General features: G+C 33.8%; 1 protein-coding gene and 2 long non-coding RNA genes across 6 annotated transcripts; 1 reads left to right on the top strand and 2 right to left on the bottom strand.

Annotated features, from left to right (window-relative positions):
- Positions 1-901: 901 nt before the first annotated feature.
- On the top strand, positions 902-11,944 carry LOC143921281 (uncharacterized). 4 transcript variants are annotated; one of them, XM_077444538.1, is made up of 9 exons: positions 902-1,107; positions 1,336-1,494; positions 1,570-1,842; positions 2,608-2,824; positions 2,909-3,064; positions 5,330-5,416; positions 8,078-8,128; positions 8,546-8,619; positions 8,978-11,944. In XM_077444538.1, the coding sequence occupies exon 9, from the start codon at positions 8,993-8,995 to the stop codon at positions 10,529-10,531; it is 1,539 nt and encodes a 512-aa protein (XP_077300664.1). In that variant the 5' UTR covers positions 902-1,107; positions 1,336-1,494; positions 1,570-1,842; positions 2,608-2,824; positions 2,909-3,064; positions 5,330-5,416; positions 8,078-8,128; positions 8,546-8,619; positions 8,978-8,992; the 3' UTR covers positions 10,532-11,944. The 4 variants fall into 4 exon arrangements, with proteins under 4 accessions (XP_077300664.1, XP_077300648.1, XP_077300656.1 ...); XM_077444522.1 differs by lacking the exon at positions 1,570-1,842 and having other exon boundaries at positions 908-1,107; XM_077444530.1 differs by having other exon boundaries at positions 908-1,494.
- Positions 2,842-4,651, bottom strand: LOC143921392 (uncharacterized). Its single transcript, XR_013261428.1, has 2 exons — positions 4,408-4,651; positions 2,842-3,940 (listed from the first exon to the last, which is right to left on the bottom strand). It is a non-coding gene; the product is annotated as an uncharacterized LOC143921392 (long non-coding RNA).
- LOC143921438 (uncharacterized) lies at positions 11,624-16,740 on the bottom strand. The gene is made up of 3 exons (XR_013261438.1): positions 16,678-16,740; positions 16,083-16,244; positions 11,624-13,769 (listed from the first exon to the last, which is right to left on the bottom strand). It is a non-coding gene; the product is annotated as an uncharacterized LOC143921438 (long non-coding RNA).
- Positions 16,741-22,077: the final 5,337 nt, after the last annotated feature.

The raw sequence follows: 22,077 nt of genomic DNA, 5'->3' as shown, positions 1-22,077 counted from the left end.
TTTTGTTTGTGTGACCAATTTTTAATTTTTGGGTGTGACCAGTTTTCTCGTCACCAGTTTTCTTGTGACCAGTTTTAGCGTGTGACCAGTTTTATCGTGACCAGTTTTAGCGTGACGGATGATCACGAGCGACCGGTTGTCCTGTGACCGGTTCACATTTGACTAGTAGTCCGTTTACCGTTCAAAAAATCCCCAAAATACACAGACACACATTTTTTCTAGATCATGAAAACGTGATCAGTAATCGATTCTGAGTTCGAATCAGTCAAAATCTCGAGTTCGAATTTTCGCATGATCACAAAACTTCATCTATTGTTACTACATACATACATAGTTAAAGTAAAAATCAAAAATCGGAAATTAATGAGAAACGGGAAAATCAGACTAATCCATGCACATATTAATAATTGTACATTAAAAAACATGAATTTTAAATCCTTCGCGTGCTAGCTAATTTTTTATAATTTAGGTTCGTTGTCCCTGAACTTAATGCATTATGTGAAAAGATTGACATCCATCGGCATTCGTTTGCAGTACGATAAAGTAGAAATCAGCTTTACCGACTGTCACTTCTAATAATGCCATCTAGCGGTACTTAACATTTTACATTTCATTTAACATTTCAAGAAAGTGAAATAATTTATTTTTCGTGTAATAAATTTGAAACCGAGTATGATTAATTATCATTCTCAAATAATTCTGAAACGTAAATAAAAAAAAAAATGATAAACAGGAGAGGGAAGAAATAAAATAAAAAATGAGAAATTATTGAGAAACGGGAAAATCAGACTAATCCATGCACATATTAATGAATGTACATTAAAAAACATGATTTATTTTTAGAGTCGCTAAATGAAATTTTAGAATGGCACTAATAGGTATGCTCATCGATTGTGGTGTTAGCGTCAATTCAATTGTCATTTGACAGATGTCATCGTTCACATAACCTCGAAATGTCATTCGGAAATAGATAATTAGCACTTCTTTTGATTCAATTCATATCATTTTCTTGCACGCAACAATCTAAAACCACTTCTCAATATATTTGAATCTTTGAAAAGATAAAAAATTGAAGTTTCGATACAATTCTAAAATACTTTAGTATTTGTATGCTTTTTAGATCTCTTACTTTTCAATCAAACTTCTATCTATGTATATCCGTGTATACAACTTTTTTAATAACTACAGGAATTCCTGTACAGAGATTTCATACAAATTCAAATTGAATTTGTATAATTTTTTGTAAAGGAGAAAAATAACCATTCAGGCACAATTTTAGAGCATTGTGACGATTATGTGTCGTTAGTTTTAATTAGATGTATTTTTATATTTCAGTGAAGTTTATGATGTAGTAATTGATGGCGGACCGGCTGGTCTCACCAAGCTTTATGAAAATGGGTAGGAAGCTTTGCCGTTGGAGGCCGGCAATCCGATAGACGACCGAGCAAACAGCTTGCCACTCGGAGACGCTATTACAGATCTCGGAGCTGAATGGTTATTATAAATTGTTATTTATATTGATATGCATTTATTTACTTTACAATATAGTCTTTATTGTCAAATGGCTAGGTGTCACGGTGAAGAAAATAATGTCATATTTGAAATGGTCAATGATAATAACCATGTAGAGACTTCCGGGATGGCCGGATTGAACGATGTTTCCACTGGGAGTTAATTATTCAATGAAATATCGGAAAACATGAGCTTATTGTGTTGTGATATGGCCAGGGTTGCCAGACGTCCCCATTTTAGCGGGACTGTCCTGAGTTCAACAGACAAATCCCGAGTCCCGCACTGCCTCTGAAAATCCTGACTTCTCAAAATTTGCATATGTACAAAAATGTACGTAAATAGAAATGGTTTGCTTCAAAATAATAAAGTCTTGTCCTTAAACCAAACATGAAAATCGAATTTTCTTCAATTGTAGAATTATTTAATATTATTTGAAATGTTGACCTTCTATACATAGGTGTCTGTTTATTAAACAAATTCTTACTGAAGCAAACGAAAAAAAAAAATGTATGAGAAATGGATTATATTTTTTAAAGATCTTTCCGCTTGCAATAATTTGTATAAAATTGTGGCCCACATTCTCTCAATTCTACATTCCATTTTTTTGATCGTTCGAAATAGTGAATGTCCCGATCTGTGATTTTGGTAATCTCCCAACCGTGGATATAGCGTATGAGGAATTGGAAAGAATAGCTACTAATTCCGAATCACTCACAATTTTTGTTAAAAATCCATTCCAGCTTCGAAAAAATCTATAGTTGAGATTAGTTTTAGATTGATGTTCCGCGGGGGAACCCGTTCATATGTACATACATATATGAAGAATTCATACGCTTAATGAATTAAATCTGCCACTGCGTACGAATATTCTGAAATAGTACAATATAATGCTGTTACATATATGTACATAAATGATTTATATTATTTCTATTGAATTCATTAATATATGTAAGGAGTTAAAAAATCAGACCATTTGATTAAATCTGTTGAACATAAAATAAATTAAATTAATTATTTATTATAAATTAAATTAAAGATTGCCAATGAAATTGTGTCTCATCAATGAGTAATCGTTTTGTGAATGTCAATTTTCAGATACAAAGACCCGTTGAATGCTGAAAATTATGTCGGCGTGCGGAGACCAATCATGGATCAGACGCTGGAATGGTTTCACGAATGGGAAATTTCGCTCGAAGCATCCGATACTTGGCTCGACACAGCCGTCAGTACTTACTTGGAGTATTGGTTGTGTTAGGGTGATCATCTCCTCCACTGGATATTAAACTGTGCTCGATAAATAGTATTTATGCTGGTAAAAATCGCAATATTCATATTCTAAATAATTTTATTACGTTATCTTAAAGTGCATATAACTTTTTTATTATAAATATTGCAGTTTTCTGGATGTTTGTAGACTTCAACTCTCAAATATCCCCAAAGGAAGAAATTATAGAGCAAGTACAGGTTACCGGATGTAACGAGATCGTATTGTGAAGAAAATTTTAATAATCTCCTCATCGTTTAAATAGTGGATCCTTTCTATCCAAACCACGTACGTATCTGAATTATAAATTTAAGAGATTTTCAGTCCCGGAAAGTTCCATGGCATCTATAGATTTGTACCAATCGGAAGTTACTGTAGCTTCTTCGCATCCCTCATCGAAAAAGTACCAACAACAAACAACAAAATCTGCACCAGCTTATTAAATACCTTTCACAGAGGTTTCTTTAAACTCTTCAAGAATGCACCGATGCACACAGAGACCTAATACCCCATTTCTTATTACCCCAGTGGTACCCTTTGCTTCAATACGCATTCAGGTGGGGCCGATCAACGATTGACGCTGTCAACCGTGTCGTCGGAACAGTACGATCGGCATGGGAAGGATCTGTGAAGCGGAGCAAGCATGTCGCTTTCTTTGGTGGCGCTGGACATCCGAAATGCTTTCAACTCGGCTCGATGGGATAATATCCTAAGAGCCGTGGGGGAGGACCATCGGGTGCCCCGCTACCTGACGAGACTGCTGGAGAGCTACTTTGAAAACCAACAACTGGAGTATCAATGCGGCACTACCAGTGATCTCTCCTTGCGGCGACTCTCGTCGGGCGTCCCGCAGGGCTTTGTCCTCGGAACTGTCCTGTGGAACGCTATGTATGACGGGCTACTGAGGGTGGAGCTCCCGGAGGGTGCCAGCGCCGTTGCTTTTGCGGACGATGTCGCAATCATGGTGGTTGCGAAATCCCTCAGAAGCGTGGAGATCTGCGGCAATGACGCGCTCTATCGGGTGAGGACATGGCTAAATCGCGCTGGGCTGGAACTAGTAGACCAGAAGACGGAGGCAGTGTTCTGTCTCCAGTGTGAGCGCATTGCGCAAGCCCAGCTGCTGCCTGGTAATGTTCTCTTTCAGTTGCTGCTGTCCGGCAGCAACTGAAAGAGAGAGGGGTTTTTAGTGAGTAAGAATCTCACACTCCCCCTGGCATTCGGGCCGGGGGGGCCTATGAAAAAAGTGGTACCCTTTGCCTCCAACTGTTCACAGATTCTTAATTCATGGCCTGGAAATCATTGAACATGCTCTAGTGCCCATAAGCCAGCTGAGTGAAGAGGCACAAGAAGTGAGATAAAAAGAATTCAAAAGATATAGAAAATTTTTAATAAAGTGTCACATGAGAAATGGAATGAAGACGTTTTAAATTTACTTTTAATAACACCAGCATGAGAAAAGTATCCACAAAAGAGACTACAAAGTTTGAAAAAGAGGTTTTCTAATTACACTGTTCGACAAATGACGACTTTTTTTTTGGTTCAGAGACGAGATTTTGCCCAGTGAACACGAATCTGGTAATAAAAAGTGTTGATTGGTTCGAGATTCGGAGATATATGTGTTTTTTATGTACTCGTATGGGAATTTTCGCCTCGCGTGCCACTTTTCGATGGGGTTCATGGAGAAGAAACGAAGTTTGCGTCGCATTTTCTCCTCGAAATGGGGGTCCGGGGATGCGTCCCTCCTCTTCGATGTCGGAGGGCGCAGACTCCTCGCGGGAGCTCACCGGCTCCATTTCGAACGCGAGTAAAACCACTACAAAAGATGACTAGAACAATGACAGCTGTCTCGACCTTACCAGCTGACAGCTGTCACTCGCTAGTGCGATTTTCAGTAAATTTCAATTCATGCCCTTCGAAATATTATGTGGCTATTTTTGTTGGTAAACGGACTACTAGTCAAATGTGAACCGGTCGCTCTAGATCGGTCACACGTGATCACCCGTCACCCTAAAACTGGTCACGAGAAAACAGGTCACACCCGAAAATTGGTCACAAAAAAACTGGTCACACACACAAATAAAAAAATGGTCGAATTTTTGGGTGTGACCAATTTTCGGGTGTGACCAATTTTCGGGTGTGACTAGTTTTCTCGTGACCAGTTTTAGTGCGACGGGTGATCACGTGTGACCGATCTAGAGTGACCGGTTCACATTTGACTAGTAATCACTAGAGGTAGGATAGTCACAGTGCTATCCATTGTTCCATTTTTGTAAATCCTTTGTAAAAAAAGGTTCGGCAAACCTTTAACAATGCATTTACAATCTTTGAACAATACGCGGCACCTTCTGGGTCCGGTGACTAGTAATCACCGAACCATTTTTGTTAGACGAAACACTATAGCGTTGTGCACAAAAAATGGTTCACTATTGTCAACTATCTTTTTGCCCTCTTGCTTTGTAGGGTATGTACATATGTATACATTTTTTGAAAAAATATAAATATAAAATTATATATGAATGCATAAGCTAAAAACCAATCAATTTTATTTTTTAGTTTATGCAATGATATTGCAAGCCACCGAATGGATGATAACACCTGTAACCCACTTGAATGACTTTTCCGGGAGGTTAATGAATTTTGGTATGTAAAAAGTAATAAATTTTGAACCTGTAATGGAAAAAATAATTTTAAAATTATATGATTACCTCTTTAACCCTTAAATTAATTCCTGAAAGTCTGGCCAGTCAACCGGTTAATGAAGTATTTACATTCAAATGACCAAAAAATGTAGTATTTCTACTAGCCGTTGACCACTTGTTCTAAACCAAGATAAGCATAAGTTAATTAAAAAATAAAAATCTTGAAAAATGACTATTCCCTGAATGATGGTACTCATGGTGAACGGATTATTGCGCAAATTGCGACCGCGCGCACAACAATCGTTGCCACAAAAATCGCGAATACGGAATATCTGGCACTCGAGTTCTCGTTATTACAATATTTGGCGTGGAGTTCTTTCGATTGATGGAGTTTTTGGGTGCCAGATGTTCCGTAATCGAGATTTTAATAATTAATAATCACAGAACCGGTATTCATATGTTGCCGATTGGCGTTAATGTAGTGGATAACGACAATAACTAGAGTTTCCTTTACCACAAACTCGCGATGAATTATACAAAACCCAATCATATTACTCATTATTACGGTAAATAGATTATTTCGCACATTGCTATCGCGCACACGACAATCATTGTCACGAAAATTGTGAACACGGAATATCTGGCACTCGAACTCTCTTTAGTGCGATGGATAGAATTTTTGGGTGCCTGATAATCACCGAACCCATTTTTACATTAGTTTGTTAATGGAACTAAAATCACTCGCAATCCATAATCAGATTTTCAAATGTTTCACTTTCACTTAAAATTGTAAGACAACGGTCAGCGAATGTGTAGCGTCTTTTGGCAATAAGCTAATGTACTAAGTCGGAATAAAATATTTGCACCCCCTTTTTTATGTTATGAAACAAAGATATTGCTAAGTATGTCCTAATCACAGTGAATGTACCATTTATTTCTTCGGTTTCTAATTTGATTCCCTATCAATGGCACATTTATTTTGCTAGAGCCCCTCAGGCACGGCGTTACAAATTTCTGAGATCCTTATTTATTTTACATATGTAGATATATACCAGGAAGGCTTGACAGGAAGACCCCAATGTGCCTTCCTAGACAATTAATAATAAACAATGCAGTATTTTTATTACACAAATCACTGTATTTCGAGAAGCTGAAGAACACGAAATTAACAATTAATTAATTTATTAATAAATTAATCCATTTATGGATAGACATCTATGGATACTTGTACATATTTTTTTACAAATTGTACATATATTAAATATACAGAAGATGATTTTTTTTTTGCCAATTTTGAGGAACCGTTTCAACAATGATCAGATAAAATTGGCAAACTCTGACAAGAAACAATCGACTTGGAGTCACAAATATCCAAATTCGATCCTGGGCTAATCTATTAAAGATTTGCACAGGATCGAACCCAGTCAGTGGCGTAGCGTGAATTCCCGGTGCCCCCCCCGCAAAATATTTTACGGCGCCACACCTCCCCCCCCCCCCTCCCCCATATATTAATATTAGCAAAATAACTTTCCAAATTAATATTTATACTTTTTTACGTATCGATATGTGTACCTATATATCAAAGTGCATTCAAATTTAATCTGGACGACCAACAAGCAGTGCACAATCTGTTTTAAGTAACTGACGGTGAATTTTCCTTAAAAACTTCTCACCTGTTAATGATGACAGCGAAAAATTTATAAATTTTATTGGTTTTAATCATATTATTTTTTTATTTTATTTAAAATTTATTATTTTTATTGTTTACACATTGAAAAAATATCGGTTTTTTTAGTCGGGAAACGAGAAACGTTGGGTTGGGAAAGGGTGACTTCCCGACTTGCTACACAGGGTAACACCATCGCTTGTGACGTCACTTCATACGCATTCGGTGCGGTGCATAAATCGTTAAATCGACTAGGGCTGCCCACCCAGTCGTCCGCGGCTTGATTTTAAGTCGATCTTTTCTCCATTCTTAAAATGTACGTATGTTGATAAATGTTACCCGAAAATATCTGAAACACAACCGACATATTCGTTGTGCATATGTTTCAGATAAATGAATGATGTATCATATCGATGTGCATATGTGCATATATACATATATACATATATGTAGATTAATATCCAATCTTAACGAATGCGACACAAAAATCGATCTGTTGTTAGGGCTCTACGAGTCTACGTACATATTTGGCCGAATCTGTTTTTCTAATAGAACAATAGATTATTAAATATGAATATTATAAAATCGGATACACGAAATTCTTTGAACGATAAAAATCTTGACCTGTAGTGAATATCTCTTTCATTGTAAATCCCAAAAATATTTCCAAATCTGAGGAGTGTCAACGATCTGTTGTAGCATAAACCATGCTTATTTTTAAAATTGTTATTTTTTCATAAGCATTATGTATTTGTTAACGTTATATAAAACATATCCCCCCCCCCCCCCCTTTATATACATATGTATGTTGGTAGATTGCGATATATAATAGTTGGACGAAAATATTAGCTTTATACCAGGGCAGCCGAATTATAAAAAGGTTTGGCTGCCCCGGTATAAACTATCGAGAGTATAATTTTTTCCAAAAATAAACATGTCTTTTAAATACAATAAACTAAGAATATTAATATTTTTATTTATTATATAAATTTTCAGATAGATCATCAGAAAACAAGTCAAAATATCCAGATTGGGATCAAAATTGAGGTAAGACAATTATGTTCATAATTACGACATGTTAATATTCAAATATTTAACAAAAAGCATTTCGTCATAATGAATTTCTCCATTTCATAAAAATCTTGGTATTATTATATATAATATTTTTTCAAATTATTATAGTATTATTAATTACAGTATTTTTTATTATAGTATTATTAATCATAGTATTTTCAAGGTTTTTCTTAGTTTCACTTGTTTTAATATTGAAATTTTTAAGTATAATATTTCAAATTATATTACTTTTAGATGTAGTATTTTAAATTTTTAAATATTTTTAATTATAGTAGGTATATTACTTATCTAGTATACATACAGTATTTTTAATTTTAATTGAAGTTTTCACGTGTTTTACACACAATCAACTAGGATGATTAATATTTTTACTTTAATATGAATTTTCAGATAGACGGTTATTTTACGATAAGCTCGTAGCATCAGAAAAAAATCACAAAATCTGGATTGGGATCAAAATTCAGGTAAGACAATTATATTCATAATATCGACATGTTAATATTGAAATATTTAAGAAAAACCAAATTTTCGACATATTGAAGTTCTCTTTTTCATAATAATCTTGTATGGGTGAGAGGGTGGTATTATTTTTTTGAATTAATTATAGTATAATTAATTACAGTATTTTTTTATTATGGTACATTAATCATAGTATTTTTTATTTTAATATTTTTTATTATAGTATTGTTTATTATAATGTTTTAAATATAATATTTTTGATTTTGAAATTTTAAATTATAATATTTTTAGATGTAGTATTTTAAATTCAAATATTTTTAATTATGGTATTTTTAATTTTAATTTATTATTTTTAAATTTCAGCGATCCAAAAAAAAGATGGCAGTTTTTGAAATTCATAATGAAGATGGACGGGAAGGATTCCAGAATGATAGTCGAATCGAGGTGACGAGAAAAACGGTGTTCAGCGAAGATGGAAAACAATACATCGAGGGAGAGTGGCAGGGAAACAATTTAACAAAAGTATTATCCTGTCAATTTAATACTAGGTTCACCGATGAAAAGACGTTTTACATCAGAAACCAAACTCCAGGATATTTGTTTATAATAGATCATGAACAGTTTATTGCTCGTGCAAAAATTTCAGATACAATTGGTTTATATGTGAAAAATAGCTTTTTGGATAACCGTATCATATGTGAGCTTTTATTTAACAAAATTAAAATAACGGAAATTTTTAAAGATGGTTTAATGAATAAAAAGAAACATTGCTACAAAGATTTTATCTCACTTATCAGTGACATTTGCCATAAGATTGGTGATGATATCGCTGTCAATGATGATATTTTACAAATATATATTGAAATTGGAAACATAAATGAAGAAGATGTGCTACTTAAGAATGATTTGATTATGAATAAACTCGTCGAAAATAAATATGTTTCAGAGGAAATCAAAGACATTGCAAGAACATTCTTGAATATATTACAGTCTATTGAAAAAAGAAATGACACACTACCAATTATAGAAATTGCCGAAATTGAGGATTTTACCGAAGAAGTGACAAAAATCATTGGTGAAGGACTAGAACACCATAAAAGAACTTTACATGACAATTGTTTTATTTTTTTCGACAATTACAACTTCAACGATCTATCAGCAGAGCAGCTTCTATTTATAACAAAAAATGACATGAAAATGATGTCAGATCTTGCATCTGTCTCTGACAATAAATGTTTTTCTAAAATTTTAAACCTGTTTCAAGCCCTTTTCATCGAAAAAGTTGAATCCGCTACGAAATACGTTTCTTATAGAAAAATGGCACCAATGTTCAATTCAGTTACTTATTACATTTTTAAAAGCTTCACCGAGCTTATCGAATTCATAAGCAGTATTACAAAAACATCTGTTGAAGATACTTTGAATATCATACAAACAAATTCTACTATAAACTGGGAATCCCCTTGTTCCTTAGATTTGTCCATGGAAAGACAGTGTCGCTTCCTCTTTCAATTGATTACGTTTTTCAGTGAAGGTTCAATCAAAACTTATGAATACACTTTTAAATTTTTAACGTCTAAAAACGTTTTGAGTAAACGCAACGTTACTCAAGAAAATTTGAGGAAATTATTAAATTTAAAAGTTAGCCTTCGTATATTTAATGTTGAATTTGCAAGTATACCAGAAGACCGACGCATATGGTTATACTTACTCGATGATGCAATGTCCATAGAAGGGAATGATAGTTGTTTTGAAAATTTCCAACCCGTGTTGTCTGATTTTGTGAATTACATCAGCAAATCCAATAGCTCTTTGGAAGTATTTCGCATCTTCACCCACAACCTCATACAGTTTATCGTAAATGGAGAGCGATGTTTGTCATATTTTAGGAATCTTGATGTGTCGGAGTCACTTTAAAAATTTTGTTGTATAAAAAAAAGTTGTCTTGTCTGAAAAATTACTGTACTGTTATTTTACAATCATTGATGTATGTATAGCATAAAGAGGCTAAAAAATTTTTAAGATTTTATTCTCATTTTGGAAATTTAGTGTATGAAAATGCTGGCTACTCCTGTCCAAAAATTATCATGTTGTAAATTTTGCAATCATTTATAACATTTTTTTTTTATTTTTTTTTTATTTTTTTATTTCATACCAGGAAGGCATTACAGGTAAACCCCAATGCGCCTTCCTGGCCAAATTACAAACAATACAGCATTTTTTTATTATATAAGTCGCTAAATTACGAGACACTGACTTAAACTCGACAATTAACGAGACATCTATGAATTGTACATACATTTTTATTGTAATATTTACATTAATCATACTCTAATAGTGGTGACATAGTGGGTAGGAAGGATTTTTAGCCAATTTTTAATCGGGAATCGTTTCAACAATGAAATCAGAGAAAATTGTAAAAACTCTGATAGGAAACGATCAACCAGGAGTCACAAATCCTGGTCTGACCAGCAGCATTACAGATATACTCAGAAAAATTCTTTTCAATCGAGGTCAGCTCAAGGGATCGAACTCGGCGCCTCTCAGTGTTAAGCAGAAGCTTAACGACCGAGCCACGCTGCTGGCTATAAAGACGATGGTAATATTTTTAGACGATTTTTAGAGACTTTTTAGACATAAAGACGATGGTAATATTTTTAGATATTTTCCGCTAATTAAAAATTTCTTTGAATAAAAAAAGATTGGTTATCCCAGTTCAAAAATTATTATCAGAGTACGGATAGCCAAGGTGCCGCTCATTGTTCAATTGTTGTAAATGCTTTGTAGAAAAGGTTCGGCAAACCTTAAAACTTCATATGTTTGCGGATGATACGTTAGTTTATATTGTAGGTGATGATGTTTAGGGAATTACGGTATTTAAGTGATTGGTTATGTGAGAATAAACTGAAAGTGAACTTAAGTAAGACTAAGATGATGTGGATGAATAATAAAAAAGTTGTGAGTGATGTGATTATGGATGGGAGAGTGGTAGAAGTAGTAGATAATATTAAGTATTTGGGCATTTATTTGGATTGTAAATTAAGTTTAGTTAGGAATAGAGATATACATAATTATAAAACAAGAAATAGAAATAAATTAATTATAGGTAGAGTTAAGAAAGCTAAAACTGCAGGAGGTGTTTTTCACAGAGGTGTTCAAATGTATAATGCCCTTCCTGAAGGCATTAGAAGTTCTAATAACATTGCTGCTTTCTTGAAGGGTGTTAATGGATACCTTTGTGGAAGATGCTTTATAATTTGTTTTTGTTATTTTGTGTTATATGTATTAGCAGTTTTGTTATTTTGATAAATAAATAAAGATGATGGGAATATTTTTAGATTTTTTCTCTATTTAAAAATTTCTTTGTATAAAAAAAGGTTGGTTATCCCTGTCCAAAAAAGATTATATTGTAACGTACGCCGCGGATTAAGCAAATAGAATCCCAGAGACTGTGACCGTTCAAAGATTATCTGTAACGGATATCTGTTAACGGATTAACTAAATGCATACCGTGCGACTGGTATAAGTGGGTTTTAAGGATTAGCGACAAGCTAAGTGCATGAAACAATGATTGCACTTCTCATACCGTGGGAATACATATCCGAATACGTGACTATACAGTAGGTAAACAGATTAGACGTCCTGAGAGACCGTGAGACCGGTGTAAGTGGTTTTAGGGATTAGCGACAAGCTAAGTGCATGAAAGCTAAACAATGATTGCACTTCTCATACCGTGGGAATACATATCCGAATACGTGACTATACAGTAGGTAAACAGATTAGACGTCCTGAGAGATCTACCCCTTATAAGGCGGTACGTAGGCGATATCATGTCATTCTGGACTTAGCAGTGACACTGCGTGTATCTCCTGAATCATCAATAAATGCTGTGAAACGACTGTTGGCCTTTTACTTGGATCCTCCACCCACCCCTACGCAACAATATTTTAAATTTTGCAATCATGTCCATCAGAAAGACGATGGAAATAGTTTTTAATATTTTTCTATCATGAAATTTTATTTGCTAGAAAAATATTAAAAATCATTGTATTTTAAATTTTGCAATTATATAGAAGTTGGGCAAATTTAAAAAAAAATTCTCCTTAAAAATTTATTTGTATAAAAAATGTTGGTTATATAAAAAATCTTCACGTAAATCACGATCGGTGAACACGATTTCAAAATGTAGATTACAGTCACCCGACGTTTAGCAACAATTCACTGAGGACTGTAATCTCCGTTACCCGACGACAAAGTGTTAATAACGACGCATTTGTTAGTCTGAGAAACACGATTGAAGAATAAAACCAGTAGTGGAAAAGAAAAGAAACAATTATACAAAAAATCGATGGGGCGCAACTTTATGGCGCGCAGCCTTATCGGTCGCAGCCCCATGGGGCGCAGCCTTATGAGGCGAAGCCCTAAACGGCAACTGATCATGGGGCGAAGCCCTAAACGGCATTTAATAATGGGGGCGCGGAGGGGCGAAGCCCTAAAAGGCAACTGATAATGGGGGCGAAGCCCTAGACGGCAATTAATCATGGGGACGTGGAGGGGCGAAGCCCTTATCGGCAACTGATCATGGGGGCGAAGCCCTAGACGGCATTTAATCATGGGGGTGCGGAGGGGCGAAGCCCTAAAAGGCAACTGATCATGGGGGCGTAGCCCTAAACGGCAATTGCTCATGGGGGCGTGGAGGGACGAAGCCCTAGAAGGCAAAGGCTCAGAGGGGCGCCGAGGGCGAAGCCCTAGAAGGCAAAAAAAAAATGTTTTTTTTTTTTTTTTTAATTAAATGTTTACTATTTGCTTAGTCATGTTTAAGTGGTTTATATTATAAATACTGAGCGAAGCCGGGTAATACAGCTAGTATAATATAAAACAAAAAACCATTAGGTACTGATGGAAATAAAATAAAGTAAAAATAAAAATAATACAATAAGAATAAACCAATAAAGGTGAGTATTTTTGTTGAACGTAATTTATAATGAAGTGTTCAATATTACATTAAGAGTAAGAGTAAGTACTGACGGCTATGTCGAACCAAGTATCGGATGCTTTGAGCGAATTCTCCAATTCGTGAAACCATTCCAGCGTCTGATCCATGATTGATCTCGGCACGCCAACATAATTTTCAGCATTCAACGGGTCTTTGTATCTGAAAATTAACATTCACAAAACGATTACTCATTGATGAGAGACAATTTCATTGGCAATCTTTAAAAACATGACTTAAATGCCTTTGAACAGTATTTTATGCCAATTTTTGAACTCCTTAGTCAGGCCGCACACCAAAGATGCATCAATCAGCATGCACACTGTAAATGCTTCACTGTATTTGCTTCGTCACATTTAGCACTTAACGTTAAATGCGACGTAAACACGCACACCGGGGTTTCACTACATTTGCAGTCATAACATGATGGCAAACACATTCGCCAGCGAATTCAGGAAGTAGTTACTTTAATCATAAAGAGTACTTCTCTTTTCATCTTATGGCATGCGCAGATGCAGATGGACTATTTACAAGTATTGACGTAGGAGATTATGGCAGAAATAGTGATTCTGGAGTATTTCGTAACTGCAGATTAGGCCAAGCACTTTCAAATAATACTTAAAAAATCCCAGAGTCGATGCCATTAATAGGAGAAGAAGAATTTGGACGACCATTCAATTTTTATTTTGTGGCGGATGAAGGATTTCCCCTTTGCACCAATATTATGAGACTGCATAATGGAAGTCTTGAACAATATTTAACTACCGTTTATCTAGAGGTCGAATGCGCTTTTTGTATACTCGTACTTGTATCAAAGTTTCGTGTATTTGAAACACCGTGTATTTGTCCTGTTCATTGGATAAATCTGTTAAAATTGTTAAAACTACTTGCATACTTCACAACTTCATTAAGATGAACGAAAAATATCAGTTTACTTCAAAAACTGAAAACAATAACGGCGAGTTCTAGTCGCTATCATGACAATTATCAAAGAAGGCCGGGTAATGATGCCATTCAAAACAGGGAATATTTATGTGAGCATTTCACAAAACACAGTTAGCCCATTAATTCATATATTTATGCAAATAATAAATGTTATATCTTCCCAGATTCATTAAACTTTTCGCCAATATTAGTCCATATCAATTCTGTCATTCTTCTATTGCTGTAATCTTGATGATGGTAATTATAAAGTCAACTATTTTGTTCAACTTCTTTAATAAATCCAAATCGCCTTTCATTTTTATGTAGTTGTTGATTTTCGAGCAGCAAAGTACGCCGCTCAGCAAATGTTCGTTTGTTGTACCTAATGTCCATATAATAATAGAAATAAAAATAATTTTGACTCTATTCACTATCTGAAGAATTACATCTGAAGGATGCAGTAGAAACATTAGGCGGGTCTTTTTCATACTTTGTAGTCTTTTTTGTGGATTCTTTTCTCATGCTGGTATGCTGGATCCTTTTCTCGTTTATTAATACCGAAATAAGCTGAAAGTGAAGATCAGGGCAGACTGAATTCAAGTTATAAGTTCGTTGATTTTTAGCAGTTTTTTGTAATACCATATAAACTTTTGCAAGGGAAATTTTTCGAAAAATATACTATTCAAGGATGTATGTCAGTGTTTTTTTTTTCTGACAATATAAGCCATCATCAGAGTTCTTTGTTGCTATTTGCTTTGACACAGTAAAATTTTGATGCAGAAATATCTTGGAAGTACATATTCTAGATTGGAGGTCCCTTCAAGCCAGTCACACGACTGTTCAGTTATCACCGAGTGATTCGGAATCAGTGGCTACTCTTTCCAATTCCTCATACGCTATATCCTAGGTTGCCAGATTTCCAAAATCACAGATCGGAACATTCACTATTTCGAACAATGAAAAACAAAGAAGCTTACGAATTAATGAAGATATAAAGGAAAAAATATTTTTAATTAAATTATAATGTATATAAATAAGTACAAACACACACATATATATATATATATATATATATATATATATATATATATATATATATATATATATATATATATATATATATATATATATATATATGTAGAAGAGAACATATAAAAAATAGTTACTTAATAATCCACAGGAATCACAGTTAATAAAATATTTTAGATACAATTACAAGAATTACATTTTGTTTTAAGAAGTCAGGATTTTCAGAGGCAGTGCGGGACTCGGGATTTGTCTGTTGAACTCCCGCTCAGATGGGGAAGTCTGGCAACCCTGGTCATATCATAACACAGTAAGCTCATCTTTTCCGATATTTCATTGAATAATTAACTCCCAGTGGAATCATCGTTCAATCCGGCCATCCCGGAAGTCTCTACATGGTTATTATCATTGACCATTTCAAATATGACATTATTTTCTTCACCGTGACACCGAGCCATTTGACAATGAAGACTATATAGTAAAGTAAATAAATGCATATCAATATAAATAACAATTTATAATAACCATTCAGCTCCGAGATCTGTAATAGCGTCTCCGAGTGGCAAGCTGTTTGCTCGTTCGTCTATCGGATTGCCGGCCTCCAACGGCAAAGCTTCCTACCCATTTTCAAAAAGCTTGGTGAGACCAGCCGGTCCGCCATCAATTACTACCACATCATAAACTTCACTGAAATATAAAAATAAATCTAATTAAAACTAACGTCACATAATCGTCACAATGCTCTAAAATTGTGCCTGAATGGTTATTTTTCTCCTTTACAAAAAATTATACAAATTCAATTTGAATTTGTATGAAATCTCTGTACTGGAATTCCTGTTGATATTAAAAAAGTTGTATACACGGACATACATAGATAGAAGTTTGATTGAAAAGTAAGAGATCTAAATAGCATACAAATACTAAAGTATTTTAGAATTGTATCGAAACCTCAATTTTGTATCTTTTCATTGATATCTTTATACCAAAATTTTCGTATATGTACATACGTAAATATAATAGAGATAAAATATACACAAAGATTCAAATATATTGCGAAGTGGTTTTAGATTGTAGCGTGCAAGAAAATGATGTGAACCGAATCAAAACAAGTGCTAATTACCTATTGCCGAATGACATTTTGAGGTTATGTGAACGATGACATCTGTCAAATGACAATTGAATTGACGCTAGCACCACAATCGATGAGCATACCTATTAATGCCTTTCTAAAAATTTATTTCTTCCCCCTCTCCTGTTCATCAATTTTTTTTTTATTTACGTTTCAGAATTATTTGAGAGTGATAATTAATCATACTCGGTTTCAAATTTATGACACGAAAAATAAATTATTTCTCTTTTTTTAAATGTTAAATGCAACTAAAGTACCGCTAGATGGCATTATTAGAAGTGACAGTCGGTAAAGCTGATTTCTACTTTATCGTACTGCAAACGAATGCCGATGGATGACAATCTTTTCACATAATGCATTAAGTTCAGGAACGACGAACCTAATTATAAAAATTTAGCTCGCACGCGAAGGATTTAAAATTTGGCCAGTCGTATGTATTCAGAACTGTGTTAGCAAATGTAGAATAAGAAATAACGCAAAAAAAAATTAATAATGACTTTTTGATATTATGATAAAAAAAAAAATCGATAACTGAAAGTACATACATGTTTACACATACCGGCTATGAGAGCATTTTCAATACAAATTGAATACAAATGTAGGGAAATTTACACAAGACAAAGGTTCTAGTACCGGTTATTAAATATTGTTCAAATTTTTTTTATTACTTAAAATCAGTGACCCGAACTGGAACTGAACCGAAAACCGGACAAACCGTTATATTTGCCGGAACCAAAACCGAAACCGAACCGATATTTTTTTGGTTAAATTAGTACTTATGGTACTAAAATACCATAAAGATTTATTGCAGCTATTTCCTTTCAAAAGATGCAAGAACAATATCACTTTCTTGACTAGTATTCGTTCTTCATTAGTCGATAAAAAAAGGTTCACTCTCAAAATATAAACTACGCTTAAAAACTGCTCACTTGGTAAGAAACAGAACACTGTTGTAGGAAATATAAAGAAATATTTTTTTTATAAATTCAATTTTATTTACAAATATAAATAATTACGAAATATATTTTTTTTTACAAATAAAATTGAACGCAGCTTTACATATGTATGTATCTACATATGTACATACATAGGTGCAAATTAGATAAAATAAAATGTAAATTCGAGATCTTCTTTTAAATAAACGACACCATTTTGCAAATTAGATCGATGGGAATTGAATCTTGTAATGGCAATAAGATTAAATGATTTTATGACATCCTGTATTTGCATGATGATTTTTCTTTTTTGAAAAAGGTAAGATTTAGCTTAATAGAACAATCTTCGGCAGATTAAATCTAAAAAAAGAGAGTTTCGAAACAAAAGGGTCCAGCAAATCGGAAGGCCCAAATCGAGATGGCCAGATGGGATGTTCGCTCAATCGGAGGACGGACTCGTTGAATTTAACACCTCTGCAGGTAGATATGACCCATTCCAAGCTGTGGCGCCAACACGCGTCCTTTGGTTGGTCTGTAAACAGTGTTTAGATGGTATTAGATATTGTGCGAATGAATTGTGTATAAATACATATGTGGTTGTATATCATAACGATATATGTGGTTGTATATGTATAACGATAATGGTTGAATACAAAATTGGCATACTGTAATTGGAACCTGCTAGAGATTAAAAACCCGTCTCGAGATAACACATACATATTGCTATTCGACATGAAAGCGATGCAAAATTTTGAAATTATTATTTTAAAAAGTTCAATGACTCGGCTCTATTCAGAAATGGCATTTGGAATAATAATTAAATGAGCAAAATAAGAAAATCGTTATTTTAGCAAAAGTCGGTTGGATCTGCACAATTTGGAGCTGAAGGCGAGAGTCGGGGAATCGTGCAGTGGATTACAGTTCGGCAATCGCATTGGTTATTTGTTCGATTGGTTAACTTTTTATTGAAAAGACTAATTAGTGTTTGTGTAACAAGCAATCGCAGTCGCACATACCTGTGGCGTGGCAACAGAAGACTGGGTGGGTGGGAGTGGGTGGAGTGGGTGGGAGTGGGTGGGAGGACGAGGCAACCGCCAATGAAGAGTGCGACAAGGAGTGGAACTGATATTTATTATTAAGGAGTTCTTAATGGCAACAAATCAAAAGGCCAGCAATTTAATCAATTTTGTTGGTATACAAATCAGTTTTCGGCAAGTATTTTACTATCAGAATGTTCCGTATTACATATAATATTAAATGTCAGTGCTAATAAAAATGGAGAGTATAAAAATCTGAAGTACATTCGCCAGAACAAATACATAGCAATGTCTGTTGTTATCTTAGCAAAAGTCCGATGGATCATACTTTCCTCTTCCCGAAACAAATACAAAAAAATGTATGTAAGTAGATATGTCTGTTTAAACTTTCTTATTTATACCCTAGGAGTTACTGGCGGATCCAAGGGGGTGCCAGTCACCCACCTTGGACGAATTTAAATATTATTATTCATTAATTTCATTTAAGATTGTAATTTTTCATATTACAACTTATATAATTTAATTTTTCATGTCACAAGTAAATTCGCCAGAACAAATAGCAATGTCCGTTGGATGGAATTGTATATCAAAATCGTTTTAAAGGAGCTCTAAACAAACGATCAATGCGAAAAAATGTTAAACACCTGTTTTATAGGTTTCAAACATCACCGTAGCGAGGCCTTGGCAAATGGGAGCTCATCTATTTCATTTTTTAATAAAACATTTTAATTTTAAGTTGAATTCGATGTGTTTTTCAAATATCCATTTTATATTTTTCGATTAGATATGTAGTTTGTTCGAGGCATCGTTATGCATGTTTTAATTTTAATACTTTTGAGTTTTGAGTTCTATTTTTGGAACCTTACAAACTGTTTCTAATTTTATTTCACCACTTAATAAATAGATGGGAACCTTTTGGACTTGCACCAATTGTCGCGTCCCCAAATAATATCATCGTTGTTAGCTTGAAAAATCATTTGGATACGAGATGGAATATTTTAGCCTAGTCTACTGTTTTGAAAAGATTTTTACACCAGAATAGTTTTCTCTTTAAAAAAACACAAGTATATATATTTTATTTTTAAAGTTGAGACCATTGTGGCATTACATGAATTCCTAATGCGCCACAATGGTCAACAAAATATAACACAAAAGAAACAAACTATACATAAATTAATACATATGTATAATTCATAAAAAAAAAAATATAGGTATATATCTATCATGTTTATTATTATATAAGCAGGGGCGTTATTTCAGCTTTTCCCATGGGGTAGGGGGGGCAAAATTTGTGGGGGGTGTATTATGTATAATGAGTACATACATGAATTTTAACTATTTCATTTTTTATTTATATATTTTTATCAATAAAAGTAATAGTTAAATAATTTTAAAGGATAAACGAGTTTTGCAAATATCTTTCAAAGCAAGACAATCAACATTTTTAGTTAACATTTTTTTCTGTGAAAAATCGATGTGTTTATATTATGTACCTATACATATACCGTCACGATTTCGGAAACCGGAACACTTGTGATCTTACGATTTTTGGGCACTAAAAATATTGTCCCTTTAGGTGTGTGGTTTTTAACGATCGGGTCTTTTAAATGTGATTGTTTTCTACAATTTGAATTCAGTTTAGTGTGAGTTTTCGAGGTGTACGGATCGAAATCGTTGAAAATAAAAATACCATGCGACAATATACTCAACTATCATTGGAGGAGAATATAAAAATCGCGGCTTTGGCAGACTCTGGACATTCATTGCGATCAATTTCTCAACAAATGGGACGATCTGTATCTACTTTGTCAAGAATAATGAAAAAGAAAAAGGATTCTGGAACTTTTCATCGTAAGAAGGGGACAGGACCGAAAAGATGCACATCCGAGAGACAAGATCGCCTGATAACTCTATTATCTTTACAGCAACGGTTCACAACTGCTGTAGAGATAAGAAAAGATATCTTGGATCAATTTTCAATTGAAATTAGTGATGTAACCTTAAGAAAACGACTCAGAGAATCTGGACTGCACGCTCGGAAACCTGCGAAAAAACCATTACTTACGAAGACAATGATGAAAAAACGATTAGAGTGGTCGAAATATCACAAAAATTGGACGAAATCGGATTGAAGACAAGTCATATTTTCTGATGAGTCGAAATTTAACCTCTTCAGCTCCAATGGTTTTCCGTATGTTCGAAGAAAAGTTGGAGAAAGATTCGACCAAAAATGTACCCTGAGACAGTGAAGCATCCCCCAAGCCACATGATTTGGGGATGTTTTTATTATTATGGAATTGGTCGAATACAGTTTGTGCAAGGTTCCATTAATGGAATAGCATATAAAAAAATTCTAGAAGAAAGTTTTATCCCATCAATGGAAAACCATCTTTCAAATTCTGATGATGTCATATTCCAAGATGACTCTGCCCCTTGTCATCGAGCTAAATTAATGAGTATTAATTTTATTTAATGATATTGAATGTAATTAATAATATTTCGATCAAAAAACTGAAATATTTTTGTTACTTTTTATTAGGTTCGGGTTTATTTGCAGGAATTGGGTGTAAAGAAATTAACATGGCCTGGGAATAATCCCGATTTAAACCCAATTGAAAATGTATGGATGGCTATTAAATATAGGATTAGTAAAACAAATGTGTCTAGCCATCAATCATTAAAAGAGACCATTGAAAAAGTATAGTATGAAGACTTCTCCATCGACATTTTAAGAAACTTTATAGATTCTATGACTAACCGTATAAAAGCCGTCATAAAATTAAAAGGAGCCGCAACAAAATATTAATTAAGTTTTTATAATTCGTAAATAATACCATGTGATTAATAAAATTAAAAGTTTGCGCTCAATTGTCTTTTTTCATTCAAAATTTCATTCAACTGTGGAGACTGCGTTTGGTCATAAAAACCGTCTCGGACTAAAATTCTCCCTACCTTTTTTGTTGTTGTTTCTTTTCTTAGCAATTGTCATTAAAATAAACCACTGTGATATAATCTACCATTTTTATGACTTTGGGTGTTTATTTTATTTAAGTTCACTGAAATTTCACGCAAAATCACATTTTTCTATGGTGTTCCGGTTTCCGAAACCGTGACGTAACTTACAGTGTTCTAAATAATTTCAATACATATTCTATTTTGGTTGGTTTAGTATTTTAATTCGAATTCATAATAATACTTAAAACAAAGTGGATAGTCCCATTTAGATCGACTTATTCAATGTCAGCAGATGCAAGATGAAATCCGTTCTATTTAAACACTTTTTCAATCTAATGTAATTTATTTTTACTTTTATGTATACATTTTTGTGTGCATGTATGCGTGCATAAATATATGTGTGTACATATGTTATGAACGTATATATACCTATGTATGTGTACAAATTCTTATTTATTTTTTAC

This window comes from Arctopsyche grandis, chromosome 2 (assembly GCF_051622035.1).
Source record: "Arctopsyche grandis isolate Sample6627 chromosome 2, ASM5162203v2, whole genome shotgun sequence".
Classification (NCBI taxonomy): Eukaryota; Metazoa; Arthropoda; class Insecta; order Trichoptera; family Hydropsychidae; genus Arctopsyche; species Arctopsyche grandis.
The sequence above is the reverse complement of the archived record's forward strand: the minus strand, read 5'-3'. Positions and strand labels throughout refer to the sequence as shown.